Consider the following 25,139-nt stretch of genomic DNA (forward strand, 5'->3'; position numbering starts at 1 on the left):
TTTTTCATTACGACGAATTGTTTTTATTTCCAATTTCATTAATTTTAAAATTACCAAAACGATATAAGTATATATAAGATGCAAAAAAATATTTTATTTTATTTATAGTGATTATTATATAAACTTCCTTTTAAATTAGAATCCATCACTTATAATGATATTATTTAAGTACGTAGATCTACGTAAAAAATCGTAGTTGCGACAACGCTGGATTAGCATTATATTTCTTCTTCTTTTTTTAATAAACATACGAACTACTAACCTTTAGTTGTTGTGCAGTTATATTTGGACTAATTTATTCAATTGACAGGACCGTAATAAGGTATTTTGATCAAGTAGATTAAAAATATTTTGTAACTTGCTTTGTTTATTAAATTTATTAGTAATTTCTTTTCTTTTAGAAACGATTGGATCTAAATAAAACAACTAAATATATATGTATATAAATATTATTTATCACACGTTGTAAATTCTACATAAAAATATACAGGGTATTATCGAGATTTTGCTTTAGATATATTTTCTGGCACAAATTTAATTTTTCTTCAATTTTTTTTTAGGATAGTGCTACAATTGGTGGGATAATAAATAACGATAGAATAAATGCTACAAGTGTTGCTTCTTAACTAGTAAAATTTAAATAAGAAAATCTTTTTAAGAAACGGTCCATTGAAGAACGGCGGTATCATTACCACCGATCGATATAATCCTCGAATCATCGTACAAGAAGTCAACGCCAGTCACGTGACTACTATGACCACCGTAACTATGACACAGAGACTGAAAGTTAAAAAAAAATATCGAATGATTAAATAAGAAGAATGTCGTTTTTTTTTTCTTACCCTCGGTTGACTAGTCGGGTAACTGTATAATTTAACTTTCCCGAAATCGTCTCCGGTAACCAACAGCTCGGCGTCGTGACTTTTACCGCAACAATTGACGTCGGTGCCGTCGGCGTTTTCCGGCCATATACCGACGGTGGTAAAAGTTATGGTACAAGTATTCGTAGCCCATTCGACGTCGCGCATGATGCTACTTTGAGGTATTTGACGACAAGTACCGGCATTCCCTAAATTCCAAAAAAAAAAAATAAATCAAAACAAAAATATCTCGTATTTAATAATACTCACAAAATAATAATTCGTAATCCGCCGAATTCGATCTTAAAGTTTGATTATTGTTAGCCCAATCGAGATGAGTCACGCTACTCGAATGACCCTAAATTTTGAGAAAACGAAATTTTTATTGGGGGAAAAAGAAAGAAAAAGAAAAAATTCTCACCGAACACCGTCCGACTCTCGAGTATTTAGTTCCGTCATCGGACACTTGGTAAATATAAATCTGGCTGTCTCTGGACCCCATAGCGACGGACGTACCGTCCGGCGAAAATGCGATCGCTTGAATCGGTTCATTTCCGTCGGTGTGTTGGACCAAAAGTTCCCTGGTTTGGACGTCGAACACCATCCATTTACCGTTGATACAACCGACGACGACGCACGTCCCGTCTCGAGTATAACAGATACTCTGGGCTTGCTCCTCTATGTCCTTGCTCCATAAGATCGTGTGCGACATGGAATCCCACAGTTGCAACACTCTATCGTATCCCGCGGTGGCGAATTGGGGGATGTTCGGATGGGAAGATAGAGCCCAAACTTCGTCCGAATGTCCCAATACGATCGGTTGGAATCCCAATTCGAAAGTGCCCAAAAGGATGCAGTTGTGAGTGGTACCGATCAAAATTTGGCGACCTCTTCCTTCCGAAATCATACGGATACCACCAAAATGTCCTTCGATCTGACTAACTATTCCGGTGGGAGTTAAATCCGGACTAAATTCGACCAATTTACCATCTTTTCCGCCGCCGGTGACGAAACTTCCGTCTTTAGTTACGCAGATTGTGAAAACGGATCCGTCATGGACGCGTTTGACGTATTTGGATATGGTGTTGGTTCCCCTGACCCATACGGCTAAATTGCCGTTGGAATCTCCGGTGATGGCGTCTCCGCTTTGAAGGAAATTAACGCAAGTCACGTATTTCGGTTTGGTTCTGCTTTCGAAAATACCCATGCGTTTGTAAAGGGTGCCGTTCACGTCCAAAGACCAAAACGCTATGTGGGATTTGCCGCACGTCACGATCGTGTTGCGATCCAAAGGGTGGAATTCCACCGCCACGATAGTATCGACGGAACATTTGGTTTCGGTGATTTTGTGACCGTTTTCGCCTTTCTGCCAATCCCAAACGGATATCGTGTGATCCGGGGCTTCGTCTATGGCGACCAAAAGGCTTCCGTCGGCTTTACCGAACGATAGACAACAAACCGACAGTTCGAAATCGTTCAAACCGATTACGGCTTGGGTATGAAGAGATACGGTATGCCAAACGCGGATGTGGGGTCTCTTTTCCATTCCGTTATGACCGGCGCATTGACCCGTCGCTATAGTCATCTTGTTGGGATGAATTGCTAAACTGAAATTATTACATTACTTTTTATTTTAACTGTAGGAGACAATTTTTAACTGTACATAACCTCAACAGTAGACGTAAACGCAATTTGTTACGTGTATAACCTTAAAAAATATACAACAATGACAATTTGGTACATACGTAACCTCAAAAAAGCAACTTCGAGTTTACATAACCTCAATTGTTACCTATTACCTCAATAGACGCTATTTTGTACATACGTAACCTCAAAAAAGCAACTTCGAGTTTACATAACCTCAATTATTACCTATTACCTCAATAGACGCTATTTGGTACATACGTAACCTCAAAAAAGCAACTTCGAGTTTACATAACCTCAATTGTTACCTATTACCTCAATAGACGCTATTTGGTACATACGTAACCTCAAAAAAGCAACTTCGAGTTTACATAACCTCAATTATTACCTATTACCTCAATAGACGCTATTTGGTACATACGTAACCTCAAAAAAGCAACTTCGAGTTTACATAACCTCAATTATTACCTATTACCTCAATAGACGCTATTTGGTACATACGTAACCTCAAAAAAGCAACTTCGAGTTTACATAACCTCAATTGTTACCTATTACCTCAATAGACGCTATTTGGTACATACGTAACCTCAAAAAAGCAACTTCGAGTTTACATAACCTCAATTGTTACCTATTACCTCAATAGACGCTATTTGGTACATACGTAACCTCAAAAAAGCAACTTCGAGTTTACATAACCTCAATTGTTACCTATTACCTCAATAGACGCTATTTTGTACATACGTAACCTCAAAAAAGCAACTTCGAGTTTACATAACCTCAATTGTTACCTATTACCTCAATAGACGCTATTTGGTACATACGTAACCTCAAAAAAGCAACTTCGAGTTTACATAACCTCTATTGTTACCTATTACCTCAATAGACGCTATTTTGTACATACGTAACCTCAAAAAAGCAACTTCGAGTTTACATAACCTCAATTGTTACCTATTACCTCAATAGACGCTATTTTGTACATACGTAACCTCAAAAAAGCAACTTCGAGTTTACATAACCTCAATTGTTACCTATTACCTCAATAGACGCTATTTTGTACATACGTAACCTCAAAAAAGCAACTTCGAGTTTACATAACCTCAATTGTTACCTATTACCTCAATAGACGCTATTTGGTACATACGTAACCTCAAAAAAGCAACTTCGAGTTTACATAACCTCAATTATTACCTATTACCTCAATAGACGCTATTTGGTACATACGTAACCTCAAAAAAGCAACTTCGAGTTTACATAACCTCAATTGTTACCTATTACCTCAATAGACGCTATTTGGTACATACGTAACCTCAAAAAAGCAACTTCGAGTTTACATAACCTCAATTGTTACCTATTACCTCAATAGACGCTATTTGGTACATACGTAACCTCAAAAAAGCAACTTCGAGTTTACATAACCTCAATTGTTACCTATTACCTCAATAGACGCTATTTGGTACATACGTAACCTCAAAAAAGCAACTTCGAGTTTACATAACCTCAATTATTACCTATTACCTCAATAGACGCTATTTGGTACATACGTAACCTCAAAAAAGCAACTTCGAGTTTACATAACCTCAATTGTTACCTATTACCTCAATAGACGCTATTTGGTACATACGTAACCTCAAAAAAGCAACTTCGAGTTTACATAACCTCAATTATTACCTATTACCTCAATAGACGCTATTTGGTACATACGTAACCTCAAAAAAGCAACTTCGAGTTTACCTTTAACCTTAAAAATGTAATTTCGTGCGTGTATAAATGTATGAAATCAACAAAATAACCTCAAAATGGAATAAAAATGAATTTTTATTTAAATACACATTTCAAACAATCGAATAACGTAATTAGATGTGTACGTAACTATATTCGATACGGTATATAACCTCAAAAGTCGAAATTTGTTTGTACATAATCTAAATAATCGATAAAAGCAGCCATTTTGTGAGTACATAACCTCAAAAATGTAGTTTTTGTGAAAACAATAAAGAAATTAAAGCAATTTGATATGTACCTGACCTTAAAAATAAACAAAAATGGCAATTCCACACGTGCATAACCTCGAAAATGAATAAAACCTACAATTTTGTTCGTTTACAGCCGTAAAGATATATAAAAATACAAATTGGTATAAAAAATACCAAAGAGCATTTTGATGTGTACCTAAAATCATCAATAATGGCAAGTTTTTACTTAAATAGTAGCAACAACTTTGTATGAACTTAACCTCAAAAATCCACTCAATTCTGTACGCACATAACCTCAATAATTCGATAAAAAAGCAATTTTGTGCCTCGAAGATACACAAAATACAGTTTTACATAAACATAACCTCAATAAAGACACGACAACGGAAATTTCTAAAAACATAACCTCAAAAAAGACACGATAACGCAAATTTCTAAAAACATAACCTCAAAAATTGATAAAAAATCGCAATTTTCTATGTTCATAACCTCAAATATATAAAAATTGTGACATTCGAACCAACAAAAATGACAGTTTGAGAATTAAAAGGTTGAAAATTGAAATCTGGTTTACCATAACCTCAATAATTAATGTGACAAACGACAAACATAAATAAAAATCAAATTATAAATTTTCGTCATATCCTAAACATTTTCATCCGATAAATCGCTAAAAAATTGTTTTTACTTTGAAAGTAGATGAACAGGAAAAAAAATTATTAAAAAAAAATGTCGAAATTTACCTTTTGACGTCGTCTGTGTGTTCGGCATAATGCCTCTGACTTTGTTCCTCCGGATTATACAGAACAACTAAAGCCGCAACGAAATAAACCATTTCTCCCGTAGGTAAAAAATACAGATTGGACCTGCAATCTTTTCCCCTGTATCCGTACACCCAATCGAGTTGGAGTCTCCTCGATGGAGTAGTAGACACTTTGGTCATTTCGTAGTTTTCCCCTATATCGGAAGGGGCGTAAACGACGATCGGTCTACCTCTCAAAAAAAACCTCAGACTTCTCTCTTCTTCATTATAGGTTATGTCTTTAATACTGGAAAAAAATTATTTTGTTCCTTTATACTTTTTGTTAAACCCCCGTAGAAAAGTTATTCGACAATTTAACGCTATTCAATTCAAAATTCAATTTAAATCGGCGCCATCTATAAGTCGTTGCCGTTATTAAAAATAAACATTTTACAGTAGCTCCATCTATTAAATATCGGTAGTATTACAAAATCTATTCAACAAACTATTATACAATTAATGGAATGGCAGTTTCAAGGTTACTTAGATAAACTTATTTGAAAATGTGTTTTAAATTTAATATAAAATGTATTCGAAACAGTATTTCTTCTAAATGGATTTTAATTATTTCACACTCAGGTCGCTACAAAATTTATGGTCGTAATGACACTAACGCTAACAAGTCGATTTAGCACGCGATAAATTAAACTGTGAAAATTCCACGTGAAAACATTGTACGATAGACGGTTTTTGATAAATTGATTAGCAGCATGAAAAAAAAACCACTTTGTGAAATTAATTTAAAAACAACGCGATATAATTGGAGCAATCGATAAAAAGACGCTATACATACCCTTAAAATGACCTTGAAACTAGTATAAGGAAAAATTTGATTAAAATAGAATTTTTTTTTCGTCACTTTGTATAAATATATTGTTTTGAAAATCTTTTCGGTAATAATGAAAATGAAAGAATATTCGATACTGTAAAATTAGAAGACGAAAAAATACAAGTGATACATAACCTCAAAAGTTGTTAAAACTCATGATTATACACGTTCATAACCTCAAAAGCGATTTCGTTCCACAAATCTACAGAAAACGCCGTTTTTTTTATAAATATAACGGAAACTCGATTTTGTATCATCATAACCTCAAAATTTAACAATAATGGGCAATATACAACCTGTGCGGTTGATAAAAGCCTGATTATGTTCGTTCATAAGCTCGGAAAAGTACAATTTTGTGTACACGTAACCTCAAATATGAACAAAAACTTCATTTTCCTCGTACATAACCTAAAATAGTTCGATAAAACAGCCAGTTTGTGCCCCAAACCTACAGAAAACGCAGTTTTTTATAAACATAACCTCAAAAAAATACGAAAACGTAATTGTTTATGATCAAAACCTCAAAATTTAACAAAAAATGGGCAAAATACCACCTTAAGTTGATAAAAGCCGTGATTTTGTAAGTTCATAACCCCATTATTATATGCACGTAACCTCAAAAATACGTAAAAACTTAATTCTGTACGCACATAACCTCAATAGTTCGAAAAACGGCAATTTTCAATAATTTTTTCCCCTTTTTTTTCACGCATTTAATACAAAAAATTGAAATGTTGATACTTATTTGACAAAAAAATCATTTTTTTTTCCAAAAAGTGAACTCAAGTAGTACTTTTCTCAAAAATTACATACAAAAACGAACATTGTGAAAAATTAACAATTGAATAACATAATTTAAACAATTTTTACAAATTATTAAAAAGATTATAGGTTAGGATTCCCTTTTATCATAGAACTCCTCAATTTTTTTAAATAATTTGTAAAAATTGTTTAAATTATGATATCCAATCATTTTTTATTCAAATTTTATGTTCTTTCCGGAAAAAAAAAACATTTTAATACAATTTTCGATTTTTCACGGGCCAAAAAAGTGTTGAATTTTCGATTTTCATAAATTTTATCTTAAATACGTCGAATTTATCGATTTACACAACGAATAGGGTAGTTTTATAAAAGAAAATCTAATGTAGGTTACACAATTATCACGCCTTTAAATCGATAAGACTATCCCGCCATCGACCCTGAAATTATAACCAGATTACATCAATTCACTAAATGATTCATAATCTCGGCAACCGCCACGTCCTTAAAATTCCATCAAGGTCAAACCACCCGCTATAAACAGCTCAAACAAACACCAAATTCAACAAGTATCACTTTCAAAAATACTATCCAAAATTAAAACGAGAAAATCTTACTTTTTATCCATATTTCACTGATACAATTCGACGGGTCGGTTTACACACTAGAAAAATTACAGATTGTGTAATAATTGAATTGAATGTTTTTTTTTCCAAGCGACTGATCGCGAACAAAACTTGATATGAACCAAAAGAGGAAGGAAACGGACCGCATTCGAGCATTGTGTGGAAGGTTCCACTAACAAATTTATACGCAGGTTTGTTATAAAGGACGGATATCGATATAATTACAACAAAACAAAAACTTACCCGTGTTTATAATGGCCGGGAAAGTGGTTATTAACTTTAGCAGATATATTTAGAAAAGATCTCGTTGAATATCTGAAATAAAATGACGTCGCGTTCTTCAAATAACGTGCTTTTTATGTAAGAAAGTAATAAAAAAATGATTTAGATTTATTATAACCTCAAATTTAATAACATCACTTGATTCGTACGGTAAATTTGTCCTTGGAATATTGTATTTAAGTTGTTGGCAACACACAATTCAAACGAATAACCGTTAACGCTAACGCCATCTAGTATTATATAACTCAACTAACTTATATAGGGTGGTTCATAATTGTAATTACACGTTCGGAAGGTAATATTTTTGTTAATTAATGAGGTAGTGTATACAGAATATTGAATTTAAATAAAAATGCCGGCAATTTTTGTAAATAAATAGGTTTATTAATAATTAATACGAAATTATTTTAATCTATAAAGGAATGTTGAAATAAAAGGGAGATTTACCACCCCATATACTTTTTACAAATTTTTTTTGTTTTTTTAAACTTTTATTATTAATTTTTGAAATAAAATCATTTTTTTATAAAAATCTCTCCATTAACCGAAACAAGAGATATTTGTAATAGTATACGAGGTACGTCGAAAATTATTATTTTGCTCAAAAATAAAATATATTCTTTTTTATCATTTTCAAGTTGAGTTTTTTCTTGTAAAATGACGTCTAGTATAGATCTAAAAAGTTTTTTTTTGTTTTTAATGATATTTTTCAGTATAAATCAAAATATACAAATAAACTCAAAAGTGTTATTTACGTGCTAAAAAATTCGAATACTTGAATCAAAATCTGTATATTGACCTAAAATATAATTGGTAATAAGATTATAACACAACTTTTTAAAAAAAAAACAATAACAATAGTACAATACTCTTGAGCGTGAATAATATTTTGCAACACACCTCGTATATGACTTGAGAAAAATTAAATTTGGTTGCTAAATTTCACGGTATACAAATGGCTTTTTACAAAAATTCAAAAATTATAATTAATTCTTGATCGTAAATCATATTTAGTAACACACCTCGTATATGATTAAAAAAAAATAAAATTATAAGTATTACGTCATACAAATCAGTTTTTTTTCCACTAAAATTGATAATAAAAAAATATTTGTTTCAAACACATTTTTTTCTAAAATAATTTTTTTTTTTGGTTCACACTATATACAAAAAACAACAACTTACTTTGATACCATTCCGTTTTGGTGAACCTGATTGAAATCCCCCGTAGAACTCCATCTTTTATGTAAAGAAGAACTGCTATTCGATGATCTCGAACTGGCACTCGTAGTTGGCCTTTTTATAGTATTGTTGACAGGTACCGGTGTAGCTCGCGGTGATGGGGAAGGTATCGGACTAACGCTACTCGAACTGTGACTGTCGCTGTGAAGGCTACCTGTTAAATAAACTGTTCCTCTGTACATTTTATAACAAAATAAAAAAATTCAGAGGCGCCAAAACAAAATGTCGACTCGATCTATTCCACCAAAAATTACATCAATTAATTTATCGAGAAGAATTTTTATTACTAAACGAAATTCATATTAAAAAGATTAATTTTTGAAATTTTTATTAGTAAAAAGTATGAAACAAGTTATATTATACAGGGTGTCCCGCAGAAGAACCTATACAGAGGAGAGTCGTATAACGGAATCCGAAGTATCGACTCGATTTATTCCACCAAAAATTATAAAAATTAAACAAGTGTATTGGAATTTTGATTTTTAAGAAAAATTTATGAAAAAAATTGAGGTTAGTTTAGAATTTTGATTAATAAAAAATATAAAACAATGTTTTTTTGAGATATATTCTAAAATTACGTGAAACAATAAAAATATTTATTAAAAAACACTATACAGGGTGTCCCTCGCAAAAAAAGAGCTGAGCTTTACAGTGGAGCTCAAAATATGACGTTAGAGGGCAATTGGGGGTGACTTTATCCTAAATTGTCCTCGATCGTCATATTTCGGACTCAAATACAATCCTCTAAATTACCTGTCGACCTATAATGTACTTGTTTCCGTTGGGGTAAAGAAGATCCAGCGAAACTTTTTCTCGGTCCATCTAATTTCGAAGTCGAATAACTCTGTTTGCTATAATCGTCTTTAATGACGTTATTCAACCTCGTCGGTGTTGAAGAAGCGGACGGAGATTGAGGTATACGTGAACCTGTATGAGATAATTCGAGATTATTGAGTCTGCGCAAAGCTTCGGCGAGTGTCGCTTTGAGACAAACGAGTTCGTCTTGTTGCTCGCTAACTTTACGTTCCAGTTCGGATATTCTGTCATTATGAACGTGATTTTCGTTTTCTACAAGCTCATCTGGAATAAATTCATTCGTTTATATAGATATAAAAATGTTATAAAGACACTTACTTTTGTGCAACCTAGGTATAAATGACTTATACGACATTTACTTATGATTTTTATACTGTGAATTTTATTTTATTGCGTAAATGAATTTAACATCTTAAAAAAGTTATGATACGTTAATGGAAACTAACATAACCTAATTGTTTCGAGTGACGTTTGACGTTTGAAAAGAAGAAGAAAACATTAGCTGTGAGGTTATACGGTTACGCGGGTTGCTTAACGAAAATAAAGTGGAAAAACTTCTATTAGAACGATTTTTTATTCATTTGCAGTCATTAAAAACAGTCGACGCGATATAGACACGTGCAAAATCGTTTTTATGTTAGTCCACATACCAATAAGTGTATAATATGACGTATTCTATATATATAATCAGTTTAAACGACATAACCTAATTGTTTCGAGTGACGTTTGACGTTTGAAAAGAAGAAGAAAACATTAGCTGTGAGGTTATACGGTTACGCGGGCTGTTTAACGAAAATAAAGTGGAAAAACTTCTATTAGAACGATTTTTTATTCATTTGCAGTCATTAAAAACAGTCGACGCGATATAGACACGTGCAAAATCGTTTTTATGTTAGTCCACATACCAATAAGTGTATAATATGACGTATTCTATATATATAATCAGTTTAAACGACATAACCTAATTGTTTCGAGTGACGTTTGACGTTAAAAAGAAGAAGAAAACATTATTTGTGAGGTTATACGGTTACGCGTGCTGTTTAACGAAAATAAAGTGGAAAAACTTCTATTAGAACGATTTTTTATTCATTTGCAGTCATTAAAAACAGTCGACGCGATATAGACACGTGCAAAATCGTTTTTATGTTAGTCCACATACCAATAAGTGTATAATATGACGTATTCCATATATTTAATCAGTTTAAACGACATAACCTAATTGTTTCGAGTGACGTTTGACGTTTGAAAAGAAGAAGAAAACATTAGCTGTGAGGTTATACGGTTACGCGGGCTGTTTAACGAAAATAAAGTGGAAAAACTTCAATTGGAACGATTTTTTATTCATTTGCAGTCATTAAAAACAGTCGACGCGATATAGACACGTGCAAAATCGTTTTTATGTTAGTCCACATACCAATAAGTGTATAATATGACGTATTCCATATATTTAATCAGTTTAAACGACATAACCTAATTGTTTCGAGTGACGTTTGACGTTTGAAAAGAAGAAGAAAACATTAGCTGTGAGGTTATACGGTTACGCGGGCTGTTTAACGAAAATAAAGTGGAAAAACTTCTATTAGAACGATTTTTTATTCATTTGCAGTCATTAAAAACAGTCGACGCGATATAGACACGTGCAAAATCGTTTTTATGTTAGTCCACATACCAATAAGTGTATAATATGACGTATTCCATATATTTAATCAGTTTAAACGACATAACCTAATTGTTTCGAGTGACGTTTGACGTTTGAAAAGAAGAAGAAAACATTATTTGTGAGGTTATACGGTTACGCGGGCTGCTTAACGAAAATAAAGTGGAAAAACTTCAATTGGAACGATTTTTTATTCATTTGCAGTCATTAAAAACAGTCGACGCGATATAGACACGTGCAAAATCGTTTTTATGTTAGTCCACATACCAATAAGTGTATAATATGACGTATTCTATATATTTAATCAGTTTAAACGACATAACCTAATTGTTTCGAGTGACGTTTGACGTTTGAAAAGAAGAAGAAAACATTAGCTGTGAGGTTATACGGTTACGCGGGCTGTTTAACGAAAATAAAGTGGAAAAACTTCTATTAGAACGATTTTTTATTCATTTGCAGTCATTAAAAACAGTCGACGCGATATAGACACGTGCAAAATCGTTTTTATGTTAGTCCATATACCAATAAGTGTATAATATGACGTATTCCATATATTTAATCAGTTTAAACGACATAACCTAATTGTTTCGAGTGACGTTTGACGTTTGAAAAGAAGAAGAAAACATTAGCTGTGAGGTTATACGGTTACGCGGGCTGTTTAACGAAAATAAAGTGGAAAAACTTCTATTAGAACGATTTTTTATTCATTTGCAGTCATTAAAAACAGTCGACGAGATATAGACACGTGCAAAATCGTTTTTATGTTAGTCCATATACCAATAAATGTATAATATGACGTATTCTATATATTTAATCAGTTTAAACGACATAACCTAATTGTTTCGAGTGACGTTTGACGTTTAAAAAGAAGAAGAAATCATCAGCTGTGAGGTTATACGGTTACGCGGATTATACAAAGAAAAATAATATAATTGCCACCTAAAACTTTTTTTTCCAAATATTATTGCAAATTTCGACTTACCCTGTAAATATGTGAATTAACTCAACAATGAATTGGAACGCTTTATCTGGCAAATGAAAAATCTAATAGGAATTCGAAATATTTCAAAATCTTTTTTTGTTTACTAATTTATGATTCATCCTGTATAATAGTAGACGGTCATTGATATAAAATCTTAATGGTTGAATGAATATGTGACGTCCACTCGTATCTAGTTAAGATTATGATCAACAATCTTTTTATTAACAACTATTATATACTATAATTTATACTAGAGAAAATAACAGTAAAAAGAAATTAAAAAAGAAACAGCACGACTAATTTTAATAAACCGGGTATCATTTGAATTTAGTTTAAATAGCGCGACCGATATGCCGAATTAGTGTTTTATTAGAAATTAGAACTTTTTTTACGAAAAATAGAAGCCGGATCTGTATTTGACCTGTAGGCGTCGTTAATTATACACAAAATTCTTCTTGTCGGTAAAGTTAAAGTTTCCCATATTTTATTATTCAAATTGTGGGAACGTCATTTATTATATGAGAACTAAAATTATAAAATTGACTCAAAATAAATAAAAATCGTCTTAACCTTAAAATCTACGTGCTTGGAATATTGAATATTAAGATGAATTTCGCGTACAAGCGCGTTTAGACATATACGTATGTCAAATGTTGACATTTCTTTGACGTTCCTTCACTCGGACCAGTCGAATTATTTTCAAATTGTTATAAGTTTCATTAAAACACTTTGCACATTGTGAAACTGTTATAATAAAGGGAAAAAATTCGAAAAGTTTATTTATATTAGTATGTTAAAATTGTTTTCTATTAGACCATTACACATAAACGGCTTGTGAATATTAAATATGGTCGGTACAATAAAAATAATGATGACGTAACTCGATACGTCTCTAGACGGTTTCGAAAGTATACTAACAGTAATGATTAAAAAATTATTTACGTTTTATTTTTGATGTTTAATCAACTTTTTCATGTTTTATTATTTGATAATAGTAATTCACGGTTTAAATACTAACTCGACCTCATTAATTATAATACCAAATAATAATTATGATTTATATCAACTCGTATTACGTAATTATTTACTATTAACTCTAAAATTATTAAAATAAGATTTTTTTACTTCAATTTTCTTGTTCGATAAAATTGAATCGTGGAAATTTATTTGCATAAAAATTTTATATTTCCGAAAACAATCGAGATATCGATTTATCTTTGATAGGAATCGATTGAGTAAACGGATGTCTAAGTGACTGGATTCGTTCAGGGTTATTAAAGTTATTAAAAAAGAAGATTGTGGAAATAAGTTCGCCAAATTACCGTTGGGTAATAAAACGATGTACGAGGGTTACCTTAAAAGTTTTCGGTAGATTTTTTCGAGAAAAAAATCGTTGGGGGCCAGATCTGGCGAATACACTGGGTGGTTAACCAGTTTGAAATAATATTAGTAGATACGATTTTGTAAACTTTTTCGATGATATTTGTGGTTCCATGACTTTTGTTTGAAATTGATTTGTGTGCTAAATGAATGGACTGTAGCATTAAAACTTGTTTCTGTTATGGATTTTACAAGTATACTAAAACAGGTTTGCATGGACTTGTACCTAATAAGGTTTTATTTAGTTTATTGATATCATATTAATATATTTTTCAATGACATACATTTTCAATGACATACATATGAGACAATATCATTGAAATCCACATCGAAAGATATTCCAAATTATCTCAAAAATATTTTTTTTTTAACCTATCAAGCGAGAAATTTCTTCGAAAAATATTCTTTCCAATGAATAAATTACGTAATAAAAAAAATTACCAAAACTCAAATAAGATTATTAGTTTTTGGAAATACCATGCAGTTAAACACTGATAATGCTTCAGATATATATTCTTTTCGATTGCAATCACTTAATCAATGGAAATCGTGATGAAGCTGTAGGAAAAATTAGATGATGGTGTCGTTGTTGAAATATTTCATCAACCAAACATAAAGGTCAACTTTGACACCCTGTATCTTGGAAACACGTATCATTTCAAATATGAAAATTTCACCGTTTTTTAAACAATTCTTTAAGAATCGATTCCAATTTTCAAAATGTTTCTAAGTTCAGCCATTTTTGAGATATAGATCAAGTTAGACGATGGTGTCGTTGTTGAAATATTTCATCAACCAAACATAAAGGTCAACTTTGACACCCTGTATCTTGGAAACACGTATCATTTCAAATATGAAAATTTCACCGTTTTTTAAACAATTCTTTAAGAATCGATTCCAATTTTCAAAATGTTTCTAAGTTCAGCCATTTTTGAGATATAGATCAAGTTAGACGATGGTGTCGTTGTTGAAATATTTCATCAACCAAACATAAAGGTCAACTTTGACACCCTGTATCTTGGAAACACGTATCATTTCAAATATGAAAATTTCACCGTTTTTTAAACAATTCTTTAAGAATCGATTCCAATTTTCAAAATGTTTCTAAGTTCAGCCATTTTTGAGATATAGATCAAGTTAGACGATGGTGTCGTTGTTGAAATATTTCATCAACCAAACATAAAGGTCAACTTTGACACCCTGTATCTTGGAAACACGTATCATTTCAAATATGAAAATTTCACCGTTTTTTAAACAATTCTTTAAGAATCGATTCCAATTTTCAAAATGTTTCTAAGTTCAGCCATTTTTGAGATATAGATCAAGTTAGACGATGGTGTCGTTGTTGAAATATTTCATCAACCAAACATAAAGGTCAACTTTGACACCCTGTATCTTGGAAACACGTATCATTTCAAATATGAAAATTTCACCGTTTTTTAAACAATTCTTTAAGAATCGATTCCAATTTTCAAAATGTTTCTAAGTTCAGCCATTTTTGAGATATAGATCAAGTTAGACGATGGTGTCGTTGTTGAAATATTTCATCAACCAAACATAAAGGTCAACTTTGACACCCTGTATCTTGGAAACACGTAATGTTTCAAATATGAAAATTTCACTATTTTTGAAACAATTCTTTAAGAATCGAATCCAATTTTAAAAAAGTTTCTACGTTCAGCCATTTTGGAGATATAGACCAAAATAGACGATGGTGTCGTTGTTGAAATATTTCATCAACCAAACATAAAAGTCAACTTTGACATCCTGTATCTTGGAAACACGTAATGTTTCAAATATGAAAATTTCACCGTTTCTAGAACAATTCTTTAAGAATCGATTACAATTTTCAAAATGTTTCTAAGTTCAGCCATTTTTGAGATATAGGTTAAATTAGATGATGGTGTCGTTATTGAAATATTTCATCAACCAAACATAAAGGTCAACTTTGACACCCTGTATCTTGGAAACACGTAATTTTTCAAATATGAAAATTTCACAGTTTCTAGAACAATTCTTTAAGAATCGAATCCAATTTTCAAAATGTTTCTACGTTCAGTCATTTTGGAGATATAGGTTAAATTAGACGATGGTGTCGTTGTTGAAATATTTCATCAACCAAACATAAAGGTCAACTTTGACACCCTGTATCTTGGAAACACGTAATTTTTCAAATATGAAAATTTCACCGTTTCTAGAACAATTCTTTAAGAATCGAATCCATTTGTCAAAAAGTTTCTACGTTCAGCCATTTTGGAGATATAGACCAAAATAGACGATGGTGTCGTTGTTGAAATATTTCATCAACCAAACATAAAAGTCAACTTTGACATCCTGTATCTTGGAAACACGTAATTTTTCAAATATGAAAATTTCACCGTTTTTTAAACAATTCTTTAAGAATCGATTCCAATTTTCAAAATGTTTCTAAGTTCAGCCATTTTTGATATATAGATCAAGTTAGACGATGGTGTCGTTGTTGAAATATTTCATCAACCAAACATAAAGGTCAACTTTGACACCCTGTATCTTGGAAACACGTAATTTTTCAAATATGAAAATTTCACCGTTTTTTAAACAATTCTTTAAGAATCGATTCCAATTTTCAAAATGTTTCTAAGTTCAGCCATTTTTGAGATATAGATCAAGTTAGACGATGGTGTCGTTGTTGAAATATTTCATCAACCAAACATAAAGGTCAACTTTGACACCCTGTATCTTAGAAACACGTAATGTTTCAAATATGAAAATTTCACCGTTTTTTAAACAATTCTTTAAGAATCGAATACAATTGTCAAAAAGTTTCTACGTTCAGCCATTTTGGAGATATAGACCAAAATAGACGATGGTGTCGTTGTTGAAATATTTCATCAACCAAACATAAAGGTCAACTTTGACACCCTGTATTATGGAAACAGGTAATGTTTCAAATATGAAAATTTCACAGTTTCTAGAACAATTCTTTAAGAATCGATTACAATTTTCAAAAAGTTTCTAAGTTCAGCCATTTTTGAGATATAGGTTAAATTAGATGATGGTGTCGTTATTGAAATATTTCATCAACCAAACACAAAGGTCAACTTTGACATCCTGTATTATGGAAACAGGTAATGTTTCAAATATGAAAATTTCACAGTTTCTAGAACAATTCTTTAAGAATCGAATCCAATTTTAAAAAAGTTTCTACGTTCAGCCATTTTGGAGATATAGGCAAAATTAGCGGATAATGTCATTTTTAAAAACTTTCAGCAACCAAAAATGAAGGTCAACTTTATAACCCCGTATCTTGAGAACACGTGACAAAATTACGAAAAAAATAATAAATCTCGAAACTGGCCTGGTGAATATTTATGTCAAATACTTTTTTTCATTTGGTAACGGCTGCATTACGAAAATTCAATTTCGCACATCATCTATCAACGTTATGCAAAACTAAGTTAAATAAATAAGAAAAAAAAAACGAGGAGAATACTACGCCACAACTTTTTACAATTTCGAATAATCAACAATTGTTATTATACTTATTTATAACGATGATAGAATCAGCCTTTACTACTCGTGGAGATAAATAAAAGATGATAATTGAATCTCATTCATCCATGTTATTAAATAATAGATATTATTACTAATAATTATGATCGATAACCAATAAATATATTAACTATTCAAATAAATTAATAGAATTATATTCGTTTCTATATTTTTTAAACCATTTAACGAGAATTTAATAATTACATATTGTTTATGTGTCAATTTCAATATAGTATTTCGCTCTTCTTTTTTATTGTTTATAAGCCTCATCCTATGAGTATACAGTTACTCTACTACTTTCAACGATTATATGCACGATTCTATAGTACTAATTATTACAAAATAATCGAATGATCGGGATTATGGTTTTCGATTTTTTTACAAGAATTCTATACAATGTTAGAAAAATCAGGAAATGTTTCTAATCGATTGAAATACATAAACTAGAATCGATTTTATACAAATTGAATTTTACGATCTATGTAAATAAACAGGCAGTAGCCATTTTATAGCATCCAAGTTATGACTCATTTTATTTCGATTTTTAAAAAGTACGTGTTTGTTTTTGGGAATTTTAATTGATACGGTGATGTTGAATATATTTCTTTACGGACTATTACATACTATTTCCAAGTTTCAATACGTGTATTTTATACCTGGGAACGTACAAGAGATAGAGGAAACTAAATCTGGTCCGTACTTAGGACGATTCATAAAAAATATTAAATCTAGAGGAATCAAATCAGGTGATTATTTTAGATAATAGATCTCTAACGAAATTCGATTTATAATTAATATTTTTAACATTTAGGAACGTGTAGAATTAGAAAAAAAAAACTAAATTTAGTCGTAAAATTAGAAATTTATGAAAACTTACTATTTTATAGAATGTCGAAGGGATTAAATATAGTAGATAATTTGCAATTTTGACGTTTGATGACAAATATTAAATCCAGAGGAATCAAATCGGGTGTTTAATATGAATTTTTAGTTGCTAGGAGACGAATAAACAATGTATTGATAATTTTTTGGTTTTGATGACGATTGTACTCACAATTTTTCGTATTATTTTATTTGGACATCCGATATAGTAAAAAATAGCTGTAAAACGATATAATTTTAGTTCATACACCCATCGGGATATAATCCTGATAACATTTCAGTATAAAACTTTCGCTATAATAATTAAATATCCTTTTTGGGACTGAAAAGGCGATAAAAACGTTTCGGAACGTTTCATGTAATCGCTAGAACTCAATTTGAAATACTAATTAAGGTGTTTAATTGTTTAAATCACGTATTTTTTAATGAGGTAAAAAAAATATGTGGCAAATCAATTTTAGTGTTACCTAATTGTTTTACGTAAAAAAATATTTCTTAATGATGTTATCTCTATTATTAATTACGATAATTTCGAGAAATTATGTATGAAAAATATTAATTTTAAGTGAATAAAGGAGGGGGAGGGTTTGGAATTGTATTTATATATACTTACGGTTTTCAACGGGGGATTCCATGGAGTTGCTGCGCAACTGCATATTCAGGATGTGTACGAAATGTTATCATAACTTGTTGCGACCATTTTCCATTATAAAATCTGGAAAAAAGTTACGATAAACACCTCGATATAACCACCATGTATTTAATAACTTCAACATCCTGTATCTCGAGAACGCATATCATTTCAAATTTGAAAATTTCACAATTTCTAGAACAATTCCTTAAGAATCGATTCCAATTTTCAAAATGTTTCTACGTTCAGCCATTTTGGAGATATAGACCAAAATAGACGATGGTGTCGTTGTTGAAATATTTCATCAACCAAACATAAAGGTCAACTTTGACACCCTGTATCTTGGAAACACGTAATTTTTCAAATATGAAAATTTCACCGTTTCTAGAACAATTCTTTGAGAATCGAATCCAATTGTCAAAAAGTTTCTACGTTCAGCCATTTTGGAGATATAGACCAAAATAGACGATGGTGTCGTTGTTGAAATATTTCATCAACCAAACATAAAGGTCAACTTTGACACCCTGTATCTTGGAAACACGTAATTTTTCAAATATGAAAATTTCACCGTTTCTAGAACAATTCTTTGAGAATCGAATCCAATTGTCAAAAAGTTTCTACGTTCAGCCATTTTGGAGATATAGACCAAAATAGACTATGGTGTCGTTGTTGAAATATTTCATCAACCAAACATAAAGGTCAACTTTGACACCCTGTATCTTGGAAACACGTAATTTTTCAAATATGAAAATTTCACCGTTTCTAGAACAATTCTTTGAGAATCGAATCCAATTGTCAAAAAGTTTCTACGTTCAGCCATTTTGGAGATATAGACCAAAATAGACGATGGTGTCGTTGTTGAAATATTTCATCAACCAAACATAAAGGTCAACTTTGACACCCTGTATCTTGGAAACACGTAATTTTTCAAATATGAAAATTTCACCGTTTCTAGAACAATTCTTTGAGAATCGAATCCAATTGTCAAAAAGTTTCTACGTTCAGCCATTTTGGAGATATAGACCAAAATAGACTATGGTGTCGTTGTTGAAATATTTCATCAACCAAACATAAAGGTCAACTTTGACACCCTGTATCTTGGAAACACGTAATTTTTCAAATATGAAAATTTCACCGTTTCTAGAACAATTCTTTGAGAATCGAATCCAATTGTCAAAAAGTTTCTACGTTCAGCCATTTTGGAGATATAGACCAAAATAGACGATGGTGTCGTTGTTGAAATATTTCATCAACCAAACATAAAGGTCAACTTTGACACCCTGTATCTTGGAAACACGTAATTTTTCAAATATGAAAATTTCGCTGTTTTTTAAACAATTCTTCAAGAATCGATTACAATTTTCAAAAAGTTTCTACGTTCAGCCATTTTGGAGATATAGACCAAAATAGACGATGGTGTCGTTGTTGAAATATTTCATCAACCAAACATAAAGGTCAACTTTGACACCCTGTATCTTGGAAACACGTAATGTTTCAAATATGAAAATTTCACCGTTTCTAGAACAATTCTTCAAGAATCGATTACAATTTTCAAAAAGTTTCTAAGTTCAGCCATTTTGGAGATATAGACCAAATTAGACGATGGTGTCATTGTTTAAATAATTTATCAACCTAAAAATTAAAGTTAACTTCATCACCCTGTATTTTGAGAACACAGAGCATTTCAAAAATAAAAATTTCATAGTTTTTTAAAGAATGTTTCTAGAATCGATCAAGGTTTCATAAAAAAATGAAGGTTCGTTCATTCAAGATTCATTACTTTTAACGGGCAGTGTATGTTGGACTTTCTACTTTTTATATAATGAAACTAATCCTCTTCTACAGGATATTACATTGGGGTGATGTCATAAATATACAAGATTACAAAAAGAACCCTTATAATATGAAATACACGTCGAGTCAGTTTCCTGTTTTATTTCCTGTTCTCCATGTAAGACAAGAGGCCCGTGGAGGTCAAATTTCACCATGAGTGGATTAAATACCAACTGCTTAATGAGTTAAACAGAAAAATAAACTCAAAATAATTTTATATTAAACATAAACAATTTAGTACAACTCTACGATAACGATTTAATAGAATTTTAAAAAACCTAGTACGGCCCTGACTATTTCAACAATCGACCTCTAAAAATTTGAATAATTTATGGACGTCTGTCATTAAAAAAATAAGAATTTGCTTACGTAACGTCGTCGCTATTGTTAAAAAATTTTTCGAAAGTATAAAGTAGCTATTGAAAGTGAAAAAAAAAATCGGGGCGTCTTTAATAGATCAAGGACATTTAATCTTCGAAATAGAAGTTTCACTAGTGTTAATATTACTGTAATTAATTTTCTATTCAAAAAAAGAAGTAGAGAGAAATGAATCTGTTAATAGATAGACATCCACCTAACCTAAAAATGTTCTTTCAAACACCTACAAAAGACAGATGTATAGAAACATCTGTCGTGTCACCTGTTCTCCACAGTCTGTTGAGTACCATTGAAAATTTTTTATAGAAATTTCAAAATTTAATTCAAATTTAGTCTACGAAGATTGTCGTAAAAGTTAATGAACTAAAATTGGGAATTTGTTGAACAATATCCGCCATTTTGTACGCGACGTACACGCCCACTAAATTAATATAGATTCTCTAATAATTTTCGTATTCTTTTGACCTAATATATATATAATATGTCATGAAGATAATTTTCTCACGAACTTTTGTTGTTTTAAAAAAATCAAAACTTAATTTTTTATTACTATTACCATTATAAAAATATTTATATAACAATAGAAGCTGACTAGTTACTTATTAGGTGAATGGCCAATAACTATGACAACTGACATTTGTAAAATTGACATTGGTAACTAGATATACGAGTACATTACGTTATCAACTATCATATTATTTACTTTGACCTTAATTGACCTCTAAAAGACATTTTTCACTGTAATTTCATAACCTTTTTGACGCTTCAAGACTTGTTTTATCATATTAATGAACTCTAATCAAAAAATACAAATTATTATAAACTGTAAATATATTTACTGAGTATTACCCGCGAAATTTGAATTTGAAATATATTTTGATATACTATAACGAAATTATTAATTATACGTTGCACTATTTCGGGTATAAATTAATAAAGGATCACCTCTACGCATATTTAGATTCTGGAAGACCTTCAAACGTTTTCTAAATATATAACCGTCACGTGTTTATTTTTAATTATTAAATATTATTGAAATTTTTATGTTTGTTTAAAATTTTTACACATACCTACACTCCTTAGTTAAGTATTAGTTCATACAATCTCATCATCAACGTCACGCGAAATTTTTATAAATTATCTAATAACCCTCGTAAACAAGAATATTGAACTACGAAAGTCTATGGGATCAGCTTGTAAAAAACTGACAGGCGCACTTGATGGTCTAGCTTCGAGAAACGTCACCGTGTTTAAAAACGAAGAATCCCACCACGAACGGTCTCGATATCAGTGTATGCCAGCCCTGGCAAAAATGTAATCGCCTACTCGATAAGTGTAATAGGGCCTTAACGCAAAACTGCTTTATCTGTCAATTAAATTTTAATATTTAGTTGATTACACCACGCTGTATAAACAATATCTTAAGTATCTGAAATTAATTCATACCAGATATAATCCTATTGAATTAAATTTTCGATAATAAATTTTAGATTAAATAGATATTGAACGGACATTATAAAATTTATTAAAGACAATAAAATATCGTATTTTTAAACGTGCATTTCCTGTTCTCACATTAGAGAAAGTAAATTTGTATAGATCGGGGGGGTGAAAGCATAAAAAAACTGATCGATATACAACAAAAAGTTCTTTTTATAATAGCACATTTCCTCTCGTTAAACGAAACACCCTATATATTATACAGATATATCAAATTCGTTACAGAATTGTGGTATAAGTATTTGTGTTGTTTGAATTGTTGAAATTTTTATAATTATAAACGAATATCTCGACGAAACACTTAATTTACAACCATCTTATTTGCCTGATATTGTTCGTATCGACTTATTTAAATACAAAATTGATTTGTACTTCAAGACGCCATTTTCATTACATAGAAGACAAATATCATAAAATGTAGAGAATAACCAATCAAATTTTTGTTATAACTTTTCTTGTATATCATTTTGTTAAGTTTGAAATTTATAATTGTACGAAATATACACACAATTAATAAATACTTTTACAATGAATACAAATAATAGGTTATAAATTTCGATACAGACATCACTTTTCGACAAAACATATGAATCGAATAATTTTATTATGTTTTAAATCCTATTAACGTAAATAACAGAAAAATTTACGTAACTATATCATCATTAGTAGCATTCTGAGATATTAAATCAAATTTACGTAATTTTTATTTATAAAATATATTTGTATAAACAAATTTATTACGTACTTACTTGCAATTTAGCCGTTATCTATTCCTATATGACACTATTAGAAACTTCAATCGGGAAAAATTGTTTTCGATTTAAAATTCCAATGATCTATCCACACTCTCACTCACAAAACAATGTCGGTATAAAAATTACGTTAACAGTTAAAAGCAAGTCCTTATAAAGTTATAATTCACCTTCTGCATCGACGAACGACCACCGACATGATTTTCAGGTGAACGTTTCGTATCGTATCTCTCCCACTACTTCCTCTCTTTACCTTTTCAATTTACCTGTCCCTCTCTCTATCTATATTATATTGCCGGCCGTTGGAAAATGAAACGTAATCGCGTCGTCGTGTGTGTATAAACGTGTGTGAATATTTCGCTTCTCGACCGAACCACTCTTTGTTATTGTCATTAACACAGAGGTGGTACCACAGACATTGTTGTCAGTTCGGATTTTTTATAGATACGATCAGCTTAAAAAAAAAATTGAACAATGTATATCCAGTTATGTGAAACTAACGGATATCTACTTTAACAATAGATAATTGTCAGATTTTATATCTAAAAGGAATAAATACGAAAGGGATACTTAGATTTTGAATATTTGTGACGTCATTCACGAATATTATTTTTAATAGACTAAACTTAATTTATGTGAAAAATACAAATAACCAAGTATTTTATTTTTTTTTTGAGAAAACTTTTTTATCCACATTTACGTATTATAAACTAAACTCTATTTATTCTCGATAGAATCCTATATATTCGTTACTATTACCGCTTGTGATGAGTTATCTCATAATTACAAAATCCGACCTTGCTTACTGGGAAAAAAATAAGTTTATTTATAGAACGATCCAAACGTAACAAACCGACGTTGTCAAATCTACTACGTATTATAAATTGTCATTACACAATCTGTCATTTCAAATGAAGAAACATTTTATGTCAAACATACAATACAAAACAACTCTCACTACCGAAAAAAAGCTAGCACGGGTAACATACGAGAAAATCAATTGTTTACCCCACAGCCGCCAGTTTGACGTAAATATAATATTACTACGTTCGACTAAGAACATCTGATGACTCCAATTGTTCGGTAATCCATTTATTTCGATACCACTGCTCGGTTCGCGTTCGGTTATATACGTTTTTAAGCACTCTGAGTGATATCTCTGGTCCAAATCTTGAAAAATAGTTTTCATATTCGACATTTGACGTTTCGTTCTACATTTCAAACCAATTAATTAGCAATTTTATTCCACAGTTGTTTATATTTATATATTGTGTGTTGTTTTTGTATATAAAAAATAAATATTCTCATTCGTAATGCATAAGAACTGATCTATTACAATACTTATCGCCTCCAGAGGTTACGAATTGATAGTCACCTTCAGTACTAATTGGTTCTCTATTACTACCCAGCAAATAAACATTTAAAAAGTCAATTTGCGTATTTTTATAAGGCTCCATACTTTACTAGTTACAATTCTGAACAGGCGACTTCCATTATTTTGGGTTAATCGTTTACTGTTCGGTAATTATCACCTATGATCAAGTGATACAAATCGCTTTGTTTCGCGAACAATGTTACCAAATGCAACTATTGTGAAGTTGTCTTCTCCAAAGCAAGTCATCATTATGACGTCATTACCAATTGTCACTTTGAAATACGACAGGTCCGGATTTAGAAACAAATGAAAACACGTTTGTATTAATATAGATACATTATTAAATGTTTCATTTAAATTATATGGTTATGGAAGAAATGAAAGACCATCAATATGTACAGC

The 25,139-nt window shown here is 30.9% G+C and overlaps 1 protein-coding gene across 9 annotated transcripts; it reads right to left on the reverse strand.

The window, feature by feature from the left end:
- Window positions 1-431: 431 nt before the first annotated feature.
- On the reverse strand, window positions 432-24,360 carry LOC130902653 (echinoderm microtubule-associated protein-like 2). 9 transcript variants are annotated; one of them, XM_057814900.1, is made up of 10 exons: window positions 23,360-24,360; window positions 18,882-18,983; window positions 9,774-10,100; window positions 8,964-9,174; window positions 7,740-7,811; window positions 5,221-5,526; window positions 1,282-2,467; window positions 1,131-1,218; window positions 843-1,069; window positions 432-780 (listed from the first exon to the last, which is right to left on the reverse strand). In XM_057814900.1, the coding sequence occupies exons 2-10, from the start codon at window positions 18,922-18,924 to the stop codon at window positions 655-657; spliced, it is 2,586 nt and encodes an 861-aa protein (XP_057670883.1). In that variant the 5' UTR covers window positions 18,925-18,983; window positions 23,360-24,360; the 3' UTR covers window positions 432-654. The 9 variants fall into 9 exon arrangements, with proteins under 9 accessions (XP_057670883.1, XP_057670880.1, XP_057670882.1 ...); XM_057814897.1 differs by having other exon boundaries at window positions 8,964-9,186; window positions 23,360-24,154; XM_057814899.1 differs by having other exon boundaries at window positions 23,356-24,153.
- Window positions 24,361-25,139: the final 779 nt, after the last annotated feature.

The sequence above is a fragment of the Diorhabda carinulata genome, chromosome X (genome assembly GCF_026250575.1).
Source record: "Diorhabda carinulata isolate Delta chromosome X, icDioCari1.1, whole genome shotgun sequence".
Classification (NCBI taxonomy): domain Eukaryota; kingdom Metazoa; phylum Arthropoda; class Insecta; order Coleoptera; family Chrysomelidae; genus Diorhabda; species Diorhabda carinulata.

Coding starts and splice junctions, on each gene's coding strand:
- LOC130902653 (XM_057814897.1), bottom strand. CDS start 18,924: ATGCAGTTGCGCAGCAACTCCATGGAATCCCCCGTTGAAAACC. Junction 5,527..7,739: donor CCCGGCCATTATAAACACGG/GTAAGTTTTTGT, acceptor ATTTTTTTCCAG/TATTAAAGACATAACCTATA. Junction 781..842: donor ACCCGACTAGTCAACCGAGG/GTAAGAAAAAAA, acceptor TTTAACTTTCAG/TCTCTGTGTCATAGTTACGG.